General features: G+C 54.9%; 1 protein-coding gene across 8 annotated transcripts in view; it reads left to right on the top strand.

Moving 5' to 3' along the window:
• Window positions 1-12184: 12184 nt before the first annotated feature.
• The window catches only part of MARK2 (microtubule affinity regulating kinase 2), a 55706-nt gene continuing 54442 nt past the window's right edge, over window positions 12185-13448 (top strand). For 3 of the 8 annotated variants that reach the window (XM_028118131.2, XM_028118130.2, XM_028118128.2), the window contains exon 1: window positions 12188-12793. In XM_028118131.2, the coding sequence (XP_027973932.1) occupies window positions 12740-12793 (54 nt within the window). In that variant the 5' untranslated portion in view covers window positions 12188-12739. Of the gene's footprint in view, window positions 12794-13448 lie in introns of all 8 variants that reach the window. The other 5 variants (XM_028118127.2, XM_028118124.2, XM_028118126.2 and 2 more) reach the window with 4 other exon arrangements.

Raw genomic sequence — 13448 nt, 5'->3', positions numbered from 1 at the left:
TATCCAGGTTCCTGGAGCAACCCTGAGGGGCAGGTGGGCTGACCGATGGTCCTGGGTGCGAGGGCAGAGCAGGGCCAGGACAGGGCATCATTGGCTGGAGGACTGGGGCTGCCTCGGTGCCAGTCACAGAGGGATACCTTGCCCCTTCCCTGTGCCCTTGAAATGGGGTCAGAAACACCTTTTCTTTGACATCTTGTACTTTCTGACTCCCTTGGTAAGCATCTGTCCAAGAGAGGCTACGGCGGGGGGACGGGGGCGTTCCCACCCTAGTCACTGATCTTTCTAAAGTGAAATGGTTGTGGCCAGCCTGCGGGGTGGTGGGGGGAGACCTGCCTCCCCTCCCCAGCCCCAGGATGAGGCAGCGGCCATGTGGCGCCTTACTCCAACCCACCCTCTCCTTGGCTTCATTAAACTCCTTCCTTTGCCCGGTTTCCCCATTTCCTGGACCAAGAGTTGGCCCACTTTGGGTTTCTTCACCAGATCCCTTATCCTCCTAAACCAACGTCACAGGCCAAATCTCTGTGGCATTTTGTTTCTCTCCCATTGGTGAGAGGGGCACTGAAGAGGGGCATGGGGAGCTCCCTGTCAGACCCCAAACCCCGCTGTCGCCTTTAGAATCCAGAGGCACGTGGAGCATTGGGACTGTCCAGCCCCCGCTCCGGAACTGCTTCACTGCTCCTGGTAAGTCCTGTGCATCCAGGGATCGGTGAGGCCTCCAGAAGACTCTACAGGGGGAGCTCGCCTACAGCACTGACCCAGCCAGGTTTTGAAACTAACCAGAAAGCTCCTCTTTAACTCAGGAAGGATCTGGGCATGAGCACATGACACCGGGCCATGTGTTTCTCTGAGCCGGTGTGGGCCGGCTGTGGGTGATCTCCGCGTGGTTGCTTCCTGGGATGTGGTCCTGTCTCCCCGTCTGACAAGCTTGGGAGGAGTACAAGTCTGTGGGGCCCTAGTCGGGGGATTAGAAGGTATGGGTGTGGCACGTTGTGGAGAAGTCAGTAGACCCTGTGTCTAGGGTGGCTTCCCCAGTGTGTGACAGGTGGGCCACGGAACTCCCCTGGGTCTCCACCGCTGTTTCTGCAAACTTGTAAAACTTCCATCCCACTTAACAGGAAGGAGTAAATAAGGCTGCAAATCGGGCTTTGAAACACGAATGTGAATCATTGCTGGTGATTTCTTTCAGTCCTTCCAATCGTGTGACTGTGTTTACATTTATGCCAATGTGCTTTTGAATCAACGTGGCTGTGTTGCTGGGTGTTTACAATTGAGAAAACATCTAAAGCGCGCTGTAAAATTGTGAAGTTCAATGCACCTTCTCTGCTGTTGATGTGATTGATGGCCAGCCCGCTAGACTGTGAGCTCCTTTCGGGCAAGGACTGGGCTGCATTGACCTCGTTTTCCTAGGGCCCTGCTTGGGGCCTGGCACATCGTAGGTGCTCAATAAATGTTGGTCAAGTGCCCTCTTGGTGTGTCTTCCTGTGTGACATTTTCCCAGGGCAAGCCAGTCCCTGGAGTGCGCGCGGCTCCCCGCACAGGGTTGGCGGCCACAGTGGCTGTGGGTGGCATGGCTACCCCCGACCTCATCCCCACATCTTGGTCGGCAGGGGTCTGCCCGGCCTCGGCCAGGACCCTAGGGACGATATGAGTGTGTGGGGCTGGGAGCTCCCAGTGGGCACCTCTGGGAGCTCCCAGTGGGCTTCCAGGGAGAGGTGGGGAGAGGAGCCAGGGCATGACTCCACCCCGAGTGTAGAAGTTTCCGAGCGTCGGTGACTCAGTGCTTGGGGGGGCATGTGTGTGTCCCCCCGCCATCTCCCCCAACCCCAGACCAGGTGCTGCTGCAGCCGTTTGCCCAAACACCAAGGAAGCCTCCCCTGCTACCGGTGCCCTGGGGCCGGTGATGGCAACTCTCTCCAGGTGTGATGCTGAGGCCCAATCACGACGTTGAGTGGAGGGGTGGGGGAAGAAGGAGCCACTGCCCCCAGCTCCCGATACCTTTACCTCTAGTCCCCTTTGCTGTCTGAACTGGGCCACCTCCTGCTCTTCCCAGCTTGCCCCCTCGGGGTCCAGGATGGGGAGATCTTTCTGGATACCAGCAATAGCTGTATAGTTCAAGCTGGTCCAAGACAAAGGAAGAAGCAGCCCCTTCCCTCCTCGAAGAGAAACTGACGTGTGTACCAGTGTGGTTGGGAAGAGGAGACACTGGCTGGGCCCTGTGTGGTACCCTAGCTGCATCGCTGGTCTGGTCCAGACTCTGTCGCTCCTGCAGTCTGACCCCCCCCCCAAGACTCTGCCGCTCCTGCGGTCTGACCCCCCCGCCCCACGGAAGATCTAGCCGTTGCCCCTCCCGCCTGCTCACAGCTGGGTAGCTGTGTGGCTCACATGAGACTGTGTAGAGTCCTCACACCCCCGAGGTGTGGAAGGATGGGGAGCTGGAGTGGGAGAGCATCTGTGATGGGACCGCAGCCTCTCTGCGTCACCCCACCGGCTCTGTTGGGAAGGAGGCACCAGCTGACCTCCCCAGGGCAGCCCAGGCGGGGAGGGGGCTGCTGCTGGCAGGCACAGCAGCGGGTAAGCTGTGTCTGTCTTCCAGCCTTCCTGGGACTGGGACCCGGTGCCGTGGCCCAGAGCCTTCACACCAAATCCGGTCAGTGCCTCTCCCCTCTGGAGGGAACAGCCTCATTGCACCCAAAGAATGCACCGGCCCTCATGGGAGAAAACAGCACAGGACTTTGGTCTCCCCAGCAGTGCCGTCAGTGCCTCCGGTCTCCTCAGACCCCACATCTGGGTGGCCCGAGGAAGCAGGAGCAGCAGGGTAGCGGGGGGCTGGAGCAACTACCCTGCAGGCTCAGATTCCACAAACATGACTGAAGGCCCCCCTGGGGGGCAGGCACCGTGCTGGGGACTGCAGAACACAGGACACCCCCGGCCTGTCTCCACTGTGGGTCACCCCACACTGTGCCCGTTAACACAGGTGAGGGATCGGGCTCAGCAAGACGGACGACTTACCCACCATTCCAGAGCTGGTGAAGGAGCAGAGCCAGGCCAAGCCCGGATCTGTCTGACCCCCGAGCTCTTGTCTCCTGTGCTACATGGCCTGTTTCGGCTTCAGGAGGACTGAGACATCTTCCCTTGAGGGCCTGGGGACCTGTGGTAGGTTCAGGGTGTGAGGCAGGAATGGAGTCAGGTGGGAGTGGGGAAGGTCATTCACGAAGACAACCGCTCAGCACCTCCTTTGCTCCACTCAGGTGGTGGTGCCCAGTGCCCTCGCCAGGCCAATTTCCAGAGCCCCCACCGAAGTCCTAGCACCTGCTGGGATCATACCTTGCTCCTGGCAGTGCCAACTGAAGGGGCTCACAGCAGATGCAGAAGGGCGCTCATCTCACCATCCCAGGTGACAATGTCTGGGAACCAAGCTGAGGGCTTTGAGGTGGAGGGAGTCCTGCTCCTCCCCTGTTCCTTTTCTAGAAAAGGCCTCCTGGCCCCTTGGGAGGGCCCTGCTTGCTGGTCCTGGCCTCACTCAGCAACCTCTGACCCTGAATCAGGCTGGGCTTGGTACTTGGGAGCTACAAGAGCAGGGACAGGTACAAGAGTGTCCACGTGAGCTTGGGGGGGCTCTAGGAGGCAGGGCAGGGGGAGCTTCTCCTATCCCAGAACCTGCCCTTTCCCCTCCACCCCTCCCTGACCTAGAGCAAGTTTTCTTGCCCGTGGCACCCACATCTTCCTGGATGAGCAGTTTGCCTCTGAGACACTCACCCACCGCCCTCTGAAGTCACAGCTGGGGTCGAGATAACCACACCTGTACAGGGGTTCAATGCTAAGGCTCAAGAGGTCCTGGAGCCCCAGCCCAGGCTGTGAGCTGGGTGAGAGGCATGCGCTCACCCTTCCAGGCACTTGGAATGCCAGTGTGGACAAGAGAACCGAGGGCCATTCTGGGTGAGATGGACAGCAAACGAGGAGGTTCTCAGTATGTCCGGCCAGGATGAGTGCCTGGAAGAAAAACAGGGCATGATAGAGGGGCACTATTTTTTCTTTTTTTTTCTTCTTAATTTCTTTTCTGATCATAGACATTTTCAAACACACCCAAAAGTAGAGAAGGGGTACTGGGTGGCTCAGTAGGTTAAGCGTCTACCTTCAGCTCAGGTCACGATCCCAGGGTCCTGGGATCGAGTCCTGCATCGGGCTTCGGGCTCAGTGGGGAGACTGCTTCTCCCTCTGCCTGCCGCTCCCCCTGCTTGTGCTCTCTCTCTCTCTCAAATAAATAAATAAAATCTTTAAAAAAAAGAAAGAAAGAGAAAATGGCATAATGAAACCCTGATGTATCTTTGACCCAGCTTCAACAAATATGGCCAATTTTGGTTTATCTCCCCACATCCTCCTCTCTTCTGAATTTTCTTTTCCTTTTTTTTTAAGATTCTATTTTTTTTAATTTTTTAAGTAGGCTCCACACCCAGCATAGAGCCCAACTCAGGGCTTGAACTCATAACCCTGAGATCAAGACCTGAGCTGAGCTCAAGAGTCAGACACTCAATCAGCCGAGCCACCCAGATGCCCCCCTTCTGAATTATCTTAAAGCAAATCCCAGACAGGGTGTCATTTCATCTGTTAATAGGTTTGTTTGTATCTCTAAGAGATATCACACTTTAAAAATTTATAATCTGTGGACACCTGGGTGGCTCATTGGTTAAGCGTCTGCCTTTGGCTCAGGTCATGATCCCAGGGTCCTGGGATCAAGTCCCGAGTTGGGCTCCTTGCTCAGCGGGGAGTCTGCTTCTCTCTCTGCCTGCCACTCTTGCTTGTACTCTCATGCTCTTCGTTCTGTCTCTCTCTCTCTCTGGCAAATAAATAAAATCTTTTTTAAAAAATAAGATAAAAAATAAAAATTAATAATCCCTTAAGGCACCTGACGGGCTCAGTCGGTAGAATAGGTCGAGTTCATGCTCCAGCTGGGCATGGAGCCTACTTAAAAAAACAAAAACAACAACAACAACAAAAAACAAATGGGGCTCATGCGTGGCTCAGCTGGTTGAGCATCGACTTTTGATTTCAGCTCAGGTCATGATTTCAGGGTCCTGGGATGGAGCCCCGAGTCAGGTTCTGCACTCAGCAGGGAGTCTGCTGGAGATTTCTCTCTCCCTCGCTCTCTCTGCCACCCCCACACTCTCTCTTTCTCTCTCTAAAATAAATAAATCTTTTCAAAAATTATAATCCCAGAGTGCCTGGGTGGCTCAGATGGTTAAGCATCTGCCTTCGGCTCAGGTCATGGTATCGGGGTCCTGGGATCAAGCCCCGCATCGGGCTCCCTACTCAGCGGGAAGCCTGCTTCTCCCTCTCCCTCTGCCCCTCCCCTCACTCATGCCCTCTCTCTCTCTCAGATGAATAAACAAAATCTCTGAAAAAAATTAGTGATCCCTTAATATCATCTAATATCCAGTCAGTATTCATATTTCCCAATCGGTCCATGTATGTCATTTTGTTTTTAATTTTCTAACTGCGGTGAAAATACGCATATGCCATAAAATTTGCCATCTGAACCATCTGCAAGGGTAGCAGTAGTAAGTCTGCTCGCACTGGTGTGCAACCAATCTCCAGAAGTCTTCCATGAGTCTCTTTTCCCAGATGATCTGTTTGAATCAGGAGCTAAGTGAGGTCCACACATTGTATTTCAACTTGTGACAGCCTTTCTTTCCTTTTTTTTTTTTTTTTTTTGTCTTGTTTAAGAACATGGTGGCTTGTTCCATGAGCAGAATTTCCTCCATTCAGGATTTGGCTTATTGCACCCATGTGACACCATTTGGCATGTTCATCCATGAAGGGATGTGGTTTTGAGGTGGGGACTGCAGAGGGCTTCCTCAGGAGGGGACATTTAAGTAGGGAGTCATGCAGTAAAATGGGGAAAGGGAATTCCAGGCAAAGGGGAAGAGGTGAGCCAAAGCTCTGTGGCTTTCATTCCTGGGGGATTCACAGCCAGCCTGCTACATCCCAGGCCCCACAGGAGGCACCAAGGACACTCCCAGGAACCACAAAATATCCCTACTCTCCTTGGGGCTTGGGCTCTTCTTCCCAGGGAGGGCGGCAGGGGAGGAAAGTGGTAATTTCATCTCCAGACACCCTGCCTGATGGCTCCAGCTGTGACTGTACAGCCGTGGGTGAATGGGGACATCATCTTGGCACACTGGTGAGTCTGGCCTAGCCTGCCCTTCCCCCCACCAGAAAGCCAGTTAGAGCCCTGGACACCAGCTGGTACCAACTGCCTCTGCCAGCTCCAAGATGGCAAGTCCAAGGCCCATCCGACATCCTCCTTAGATGGGAACCCCTTGAGGGCCTGTCTTCTTCATACCCCCACAGGTTGCTCCGATCTCAGCCAGTCTTTCCTTGCAGCGCTTGCTTATCCTTGGATTCAGACTCCGCCTCACCTCCTCTCAGAAGCCTTCCGTGACACTCCCTCTGGGTCCCATGCTCCCTCTGAGCCCCATGAAAGCCCCACTTCCGCTTTCTCCTTGGCTTCTCCCAGGACCTCTACCAATGTGGCGGCCCAGCTCCCCATCCAGGATGCCCAGCCTTATTCAGTGACAGTGGCAGCAGAACCCTGCCCGGGGACAGTGACCCAGTGTGGGAGCATGGGTTGGTCCAAAGGGCACCTCCTCCCAGGAGAACAGACTGAAGGTGGCTTCTCTGCCTGATGCCCCTTTCCCCCCCTCCCCCAGGGTGGTGTGCACCGGTCATCCTGCCACACTGTGAGCACACGTGAGCAAGGCTGGTAGGGACACCGTCCCCTCCATCCCAGGCAAGGTGGTCCCAGGCCATGGCTGAGAAAGGGTGAGAGGGATATGGTTGCTGGGTTTGGGTTTTGGAGACTGTCTTGGACCTCGAGCTGCTGTAACAGAACACCATAGACTTGTGGCTTATAAACCGCAAACCTATTACTCACAATTCTGGAAGCTGGAAGTCCAAGATCAAGGTGCTGGCAGGTTCAGAGCCTGCTTCCCGGCTCACAGAGGGCAGTCTTCTTGCTGTGTCCTCACGGGGAGGAAGGAACTGGGGAGACCTGTGGGGCCCCTTTTATGAAGGCACCAATCTCATTCTGCCCAGTAGGCCATGCAGGGCCCTCACGACCTCATCACCTCCCAAGGCCATCACCATCACCTTGGGGGTTGGGACTGCAACATAGGAAACCTGGGGAGGGACACAAACATTCAGATGATACCATTATAGATGACCCCGTAGAGAGCAGCGAATCCAGCTCCCCCTCATCGTTCAGACAAGGAGCCGGAGACCCCGAAGGGGGAAGGGAGTTACCTAATGGCTCACGTGATCCATTAGTGACAGAGCTGCGACCAGAATGGGCTCTCTTACTTCTGGTCCAGTGTTGTTCTCCAGGGAAGCGGGGAAGTTAAAGCAGAGAGAATTAAAAGGAGAATCAGGGAGGCTGGCGAGAATATGCCTTATAATAACAGCAGCTCACACAAAGCGCTGGCCATCCCCCGGGCTCTGTCTAAGCCTGTTCCGTATATTAACTCATATCCTCCCCTATCAACCTTATGAACTAGGTACGTTTATTCTCCCCATTTAAAAGATGGGAAAATTAAGGTAGAGAGAGGTTAAGAGGCTTGCCTAAGATCACAGAGCTACTAAGGAGCACCTTGGCGGCAGGACGTGTGTGTTCACTCACTACCCTATTCGCCTCTCACGGAAGCCTGAGCTTGACTCCCCTAGTCCCACTCCCGCAGCAAGGAACTGAGCTTCTCTGCACTTTGACTTCCTAATATTAGTAAGCTGGGGGAAATAACAGTGCCTCCGGCTCCTCGTAACTGTGACAGAGTCCACACGGTACACAGCTCTCAATGCGTATTAACAAAACCAAGAAAGGGGAATGCGAATGGTAGTGCCAGGCCAGGAGGTGGTTGGGCAAGGCATGAACATCCGAGTCCATGAGTGTGCTAAGATGCACATTTTTTTCACACTCCAACATCTCTGAAATGCCGTAACTTCAGTATGGTGTCTGGGAGTGGTGATAAAGCACATGATGGAAATTTAGAGACACCAAGAAAAATAGGATAAAGCTCTGCGAAATGGGAGGGTCTGTGGCGAGTCAGAGGGCCAGACGTCTGACTCTTGATCAGAGAGTAATTCTGGACCCTGCCTCCCACCCCGGAGAGTGGCCTGCCGGGAATGAGCGTGCTCTCTGGCTCCCCTGCCTGGGAGGAGAAAGTTGAAGAGCTGCGTTGTTTCGGAGGGGTGAGAATAAGGATGTCTTCCATTTGAGCACTTACCTCCCCTTGACTTCTGTCCTCACTGCCTGCCTACGGTGGGAGAGATACCCTAACCTCTTTGTGCCTGCCGGGGCTGGGAACCCCACAACCCCTGCCTTCCCTGATTCCGGGGGACATCATGACTCCTCTGGAACCCTGGTCTTGTTGGTTGGTTTCTACCTGGTCTGAGGCCTGTGGTCGATGTCTTTTTTGGGTTTGTTTTGTTTTGTTCAGGTGAGAAATCTTGGAAGTACCCCTTTAATTCCTCTCTCACATGCCCCCTAAGCCAATCCATCAAGAAATCCTGTCGCGGCCCCGGGGGGGGGGGGGGGTGCGGGAGGGTGCTGGGTGGCTCAGATGTTTAAGCATCTGCCTTCAGCTCAGGTCATGATCCCAGAGTCCTGGGATCGAGCCCCGCATCAGGCTCCTAGCTTGGCGGGGAGCCTGCTTCTCCCTCTCCCTCTACTGTTCCCCCTACTTGTGCTCTCTCACTCTCTCTGTCAAGTAAATAAATAAAATCTTAAAAGAAAGAAGGAAATCCTGTCAGCCCTGTCTTCCAAATATATCCCAAAGCCAACCACTTCTCCCCACGTCCACTGCTGCTGCTCTGTCCACAGGGATGGAGTGGAGAGGAGTCAGTCATCATCTCAGCCTCAAATTTTCCTAAAAGTCTCATTCTTGGTCTCCAGGCTGCCGCTTCTGACCTGCCCCTTTACCCTCTCCTCAACTCAGCAACGAGTCTGATCCTGTCCCTGCAGCGGCTCCTCATCCATTCTGAGGAAAAGCCAGAGCAGTGGCCCACCAGGCCTGGCTCCATGACGCCTTTCTGCCCTCTTCTCCTACTGCCTACCCCCTCTCTGCTCCAGTCCCAGTGGCCTTCTTGTTCTCCTGCCCCAGGGCCTTTGCACTGGCCGCCCCCTCTGCCTAGAAAGCTCATCCCCCAGATATCCACAGAGCTCACTCCCTCACCTCCTGTAAGTCTTTTTTTTTAATTTTTTATTGTTATGTTAATCACCATATATTACATCATTTGTTTTGGTGTAGTGTTCCATGATTCATTGTTCATAACACCCAGTGCTCCATGCAGAACCTGTAAGTCTTTAAGTGTCACCTTCTGGGTGAGGCCGACACTGATGACCTTAGTACCGCAACTCATATTCCTCCCACTCACCCCTGCAATCCTGATTGTCCTTAGCTGACTGCTTTTATTTCCCATGGCCCTTAATCCTTACTGTTATGTTTGGTGTCTGTCTTCCTCTAATTGAGACATAAGTTCCCTAAGGGCAGAGATCTTTGTCGATTTTGTTCACTGACCTACTTGAGGAACCTAGAATAATGTCTTGCACATAGTAGGGGCTCCATGGAGATTTGCAAATGGATGAGTTTGCAGATTGAAGAGGGGTAACTGTGTGGCAATAACTAATCTTTGAGGAGAAGTAGGTAGGTTAGGGGATTTGAGAAAGTGATGTTTGAACTGAATCTTGAAGTCCATCTGGAAGCCGAGGTTGGCGCAGAACACGGAGGTGAGAGAGCTTGGTGGCAGGGAAGGAATTAGGGGGAGGTGTGAACCAGTGATACCAAGCTGGAGAAGATATTAGCAAGGTAAGTTGAGGCTAGACTGTGCAAAGCTTTGAATGCAGGCTAACACTTTTCTTACCACCAGGACCGGCTCCCAGATTTGTGGGGCCTGATGCAAAATGAAAATGCAGGGCCCCCTTGGTAAAAATTTCAAGAGGATAACAGCAGAGTATTGAGTCAAGCTCAAGGCCCTTTTAAGAGTGGGGCTCTGTGTGACTGCATGGGGCCCAGGCCCAGGAAGCCAGCTCTGCCTATCGCACATGGGAGCTGGTGAGAACCTTCTAGCAGGGCAGAGATGTAACTGGAGCCGGACTTTAGGCAGATTATTCTGGTATGTCTGGTGGGATTAGGTTGGAGGGAGTCTAGGCAGGGAGACCAGTTAGGCAGCCTTGTGAGGAAGAGGAGGGGACAGGTGAGGTGGGGGTGGGTGCTAAGGGACACAGGGCAGGGGTGAGAACTGGAGAGAGTTAGAAGCATGGAGGAGGTAGAGTTTGCTCAGACAGGAACATGGCCAGGAAAGACCCCCAGGGCACCTTCCTTTGCTCCTCCAACCCTTTTCCCCTCTTTCCCTTCTTTCCAGACCCAAGCTTGGGAGTGGTATGGGGCACAGGAATCTGTGGTGTGTCTCCCTTTGGCCACCAGAGGGCAGATCATTCTCATGGATTTTCCCAGATGAATTTGGGGTGGGGGAGTAGACTATCCTCGGTTCTGACCTCTTCCTCTCTTTTCCTCTCACCTCCTTCTGTGCTCCTTCATCAACTTCTTCCTCAATGACCGGGCGCCTGACTGGAGCCAGAATGGGCCATGGGGAGGTGTCCTGGAGTACTGTAGGTGGCACCTGTTGCCTTAAGAAGTACTCCATACCATCCCTCGCTGCATCTGTCCAGCTGCCTATTTCTCGGAGCGACTTGGCCAAGCGCTCTGCTCAAGATGGGAGTTGAAAGTCAAGTATCAGAGGTCCATCCAGCACTTTCCCCCACAATTCCTGGGGCCTCTCTGCTCCTGTACCTTTGCGGACTTGCTGCTTAAGCCTGGTCTCTGGCTCCTGTGGGGACTCTGGCTTCTGCCCACCTTAAGCTGCTGTTGAGCCCTGGGGTGGGGGTGGGTCAAGTTCCAACACGTCCAGGGTACAGTGGGTGGGGGCAGCTTAGAGCCGGAGGAATGAACCCAGCCTACTGCCTCTCCCTGGTGAGACAGTCTAGAGGGAAGTGAAAGTGAACTTCCTGTTGGAGTTGGGGGGCTCTCAAAAGATGCGAGGGACCTCACTTTATTAATGAAACTGAAGTCCAGGAAAGGAAGGGAACTTCTCCATCCTGAGGAATCCTCATTTTCAACCGGTTTCTCCTTTCTGTGAGCTTTCTTGTCTTAGTAGGGACAAATGAAAAATGAATTGAGATGAGAATGTCTTCCCTGCCTTACCTTACAGGGGTATTTTTAAAAGGTAAACCAGCGTGACTCAGTATTACCACAGTGCAATGTCGTTTTGTGCTATTTTGAACAATTTGAAAAAAAGAGGTAAGTGGAATTCAAAGACGTTATTTAGAATGTCATCACTGGAACAAAGGCATGAATTCTCTTAATATAAGGACGTCAAGGAGCCTAAACTCAGAGATGTTATGTAATCTTTCCGAGATCACATCGCATTTTCATTCCACCGAGCTGGGGCTGGAATGCAGGGCTGGTGGGGAGACCCCGCAGCCTCCCGCAGCCGGGAGCCTAGAACGCTGACCTGGTGCTTGCCCCGGACCTTAGGGAACACTGCAGATTAGACGTGGGGTGTATGGATCAATAGAAGCCCAGATAGACGATGGCAGGTGAAGAATGCTAAGGAGACAGGTCATAGATTAAGGCTGCATTTGACAGGTGACACACATGTTGATAGGCTGGCTGATAAACGAGATGGATTTTATGAGCTGACTGACAGACTGATGAACAGACACGCAGACGGGGAAGTTGCCTTAGAACCAAAGGATGCCAATCGTTGGGACGGCTCACAGCCTTATTTTCTATTTAATCAAATAATAACGTGCGCAGGTGGTCCGCGCTCCCTGTTCAAGGTTTGAAAATGCCCGGAGACCGACGGAAAGACACGAGGAGTCAGACTCTGGGTACTAGCCGAGGGAACAACTCGGGGCTCGCCGGGCCTCGGGTGTTGCCGGAAATGGCCGACGACCGCCGTGGGCTTGCGGGGCGGGACGGGGGCGTGGCCGGCTCACTGCACGCGGTGCCACTTCGGGTGTTTCCGGAAACCGCGGCGAGCCAGCCTGAAGTGGGCGGGGAAAGGCCTATGGGCGTGGCTGGAGTCTCCCGAGTAGCTTCGTGTATTTCCGTAAACAGAGCCGAAGCTTGGGCTTCGGAATCGAGGCGGCGCGCTCGTCCGCGGGGTTTACCTTCTTCGGGTGTTTCCGGAATTCACCCGTAATCCGCGGCCGAGAGGAGGAGGCGCGCCCCCCTCCCGTTCCTCGCCGCTTCGGAGGTTTCCGGCCGCTGCCGGCGGAAAGAGCCGAGGGCCGGCGGTGGTGGCGGCCATGTTGGGAGCAGCAGGTCCGGCGGCGGCTGCCTGTGTGCCGGGCGCGGAGCAGTGCCGCTGAGGGCAGGGGAGGAGCGAGGCAGGCGGCCGGCTGCGGCGGCAGAGAGTAGGCGGAGCGGCGCGGCCCGGCCGAAAGGCGGCACAGCCCAGCCGGGGGTCGGGGGGGTGCGGTCCGGAGCCGCTCGGAGCCGGCGCGGCCTAGCCCGAGCGGCGCATCCCCGGGCTGGCGTGAGCGGCTGCCCGGCCTCCCCGCACCCCCGGCCGGGGCCCATGCGGCGGGTGCCCCTGCTGTGAGAAGCCCCGCCCGGCCGGGCTCCGCGCCTTCCCTTCCCTCCCTTCCTCCAAGCTTCTCGGTTCCCTCCCCTGAGATACCGGCGCCATGTCCAGCGCCCGGACCCCCCTACCCACGCTGAACGAGAGGGACACGGAGCAGGTAAGGAGCCCCGAGGGCTCCCCGAATTCTCTGGCTGGGCCCCTGCACCTTGCAGAGCCTCCTCCCTCCTCTGCTCTCCTCGTGTCCCTGCTGCCACCCTGCAAGCCTCGGCTGCCCTGTCATCTGGCTCTCGGCCTCGCACATCTCCCTCTGAGTCCTGTCCTGGGACCCACCTCGTCCTGACTCCAAGCTGCACACTTGTCTTTTCTGCTGACACCCCTCCACACACACACCTCCCCTCACCGCCCTCCTGCGCTCTTCCGTGTTACCTCTCTAGCTTCCCCTTCTCTTCCCTTTTTCTCTCAGGGGCCTTTCTGTTCTTCCTCCACCCACGCTTAAAGCCGCCACCCTCTTGCTCCTCGAATAGCACCCCGCGATTTGCCCCAGATCGTTGTCCACCTCTTCCTCCATCTCCCTAGCCTTGCTTCTCCTCCTCCCGCACCGGTTCTCCCAGTCCCTGGTTATCACCCTCAGGGTCCCTGCCCCGGAGTGTGTTCTCGATCCCTATCCCCTTCCAGTAACCCAGCTTTTTTTCTTTCCTTTCCTTTTTTTTTTTTTTAACCCTCTTCTCCAAATTGTGCTCTCCCTCATGCTTGCAACCCACCAGCTCCACCCTCATCACCTTTCCAAATGGTTCGCCTACTCTTCGCTCATC

The sequence above is a fragment of the Eumetopias jubatus genome, unplaced genomic scaffold (assembly GCF_037043125.1).
Source record: "Eumetopias jubatus isolate StellerSeaLion01/CBP00866 unplaced genomic scaffold, mEumJub1_p1.0 scaffold_13, whole genome shotgun sequence".
Lineage (NCBI taxonomy): Eukaryota > Metazoa > Chordata > Mammalia > Carnivora > Otariidae > Eumetopias > Eumetopias jubatus.
Note: the sequence above shows the minus strand (reverse complement) of the source record. Positions and strands in the feature narration are given on the sequence as shown.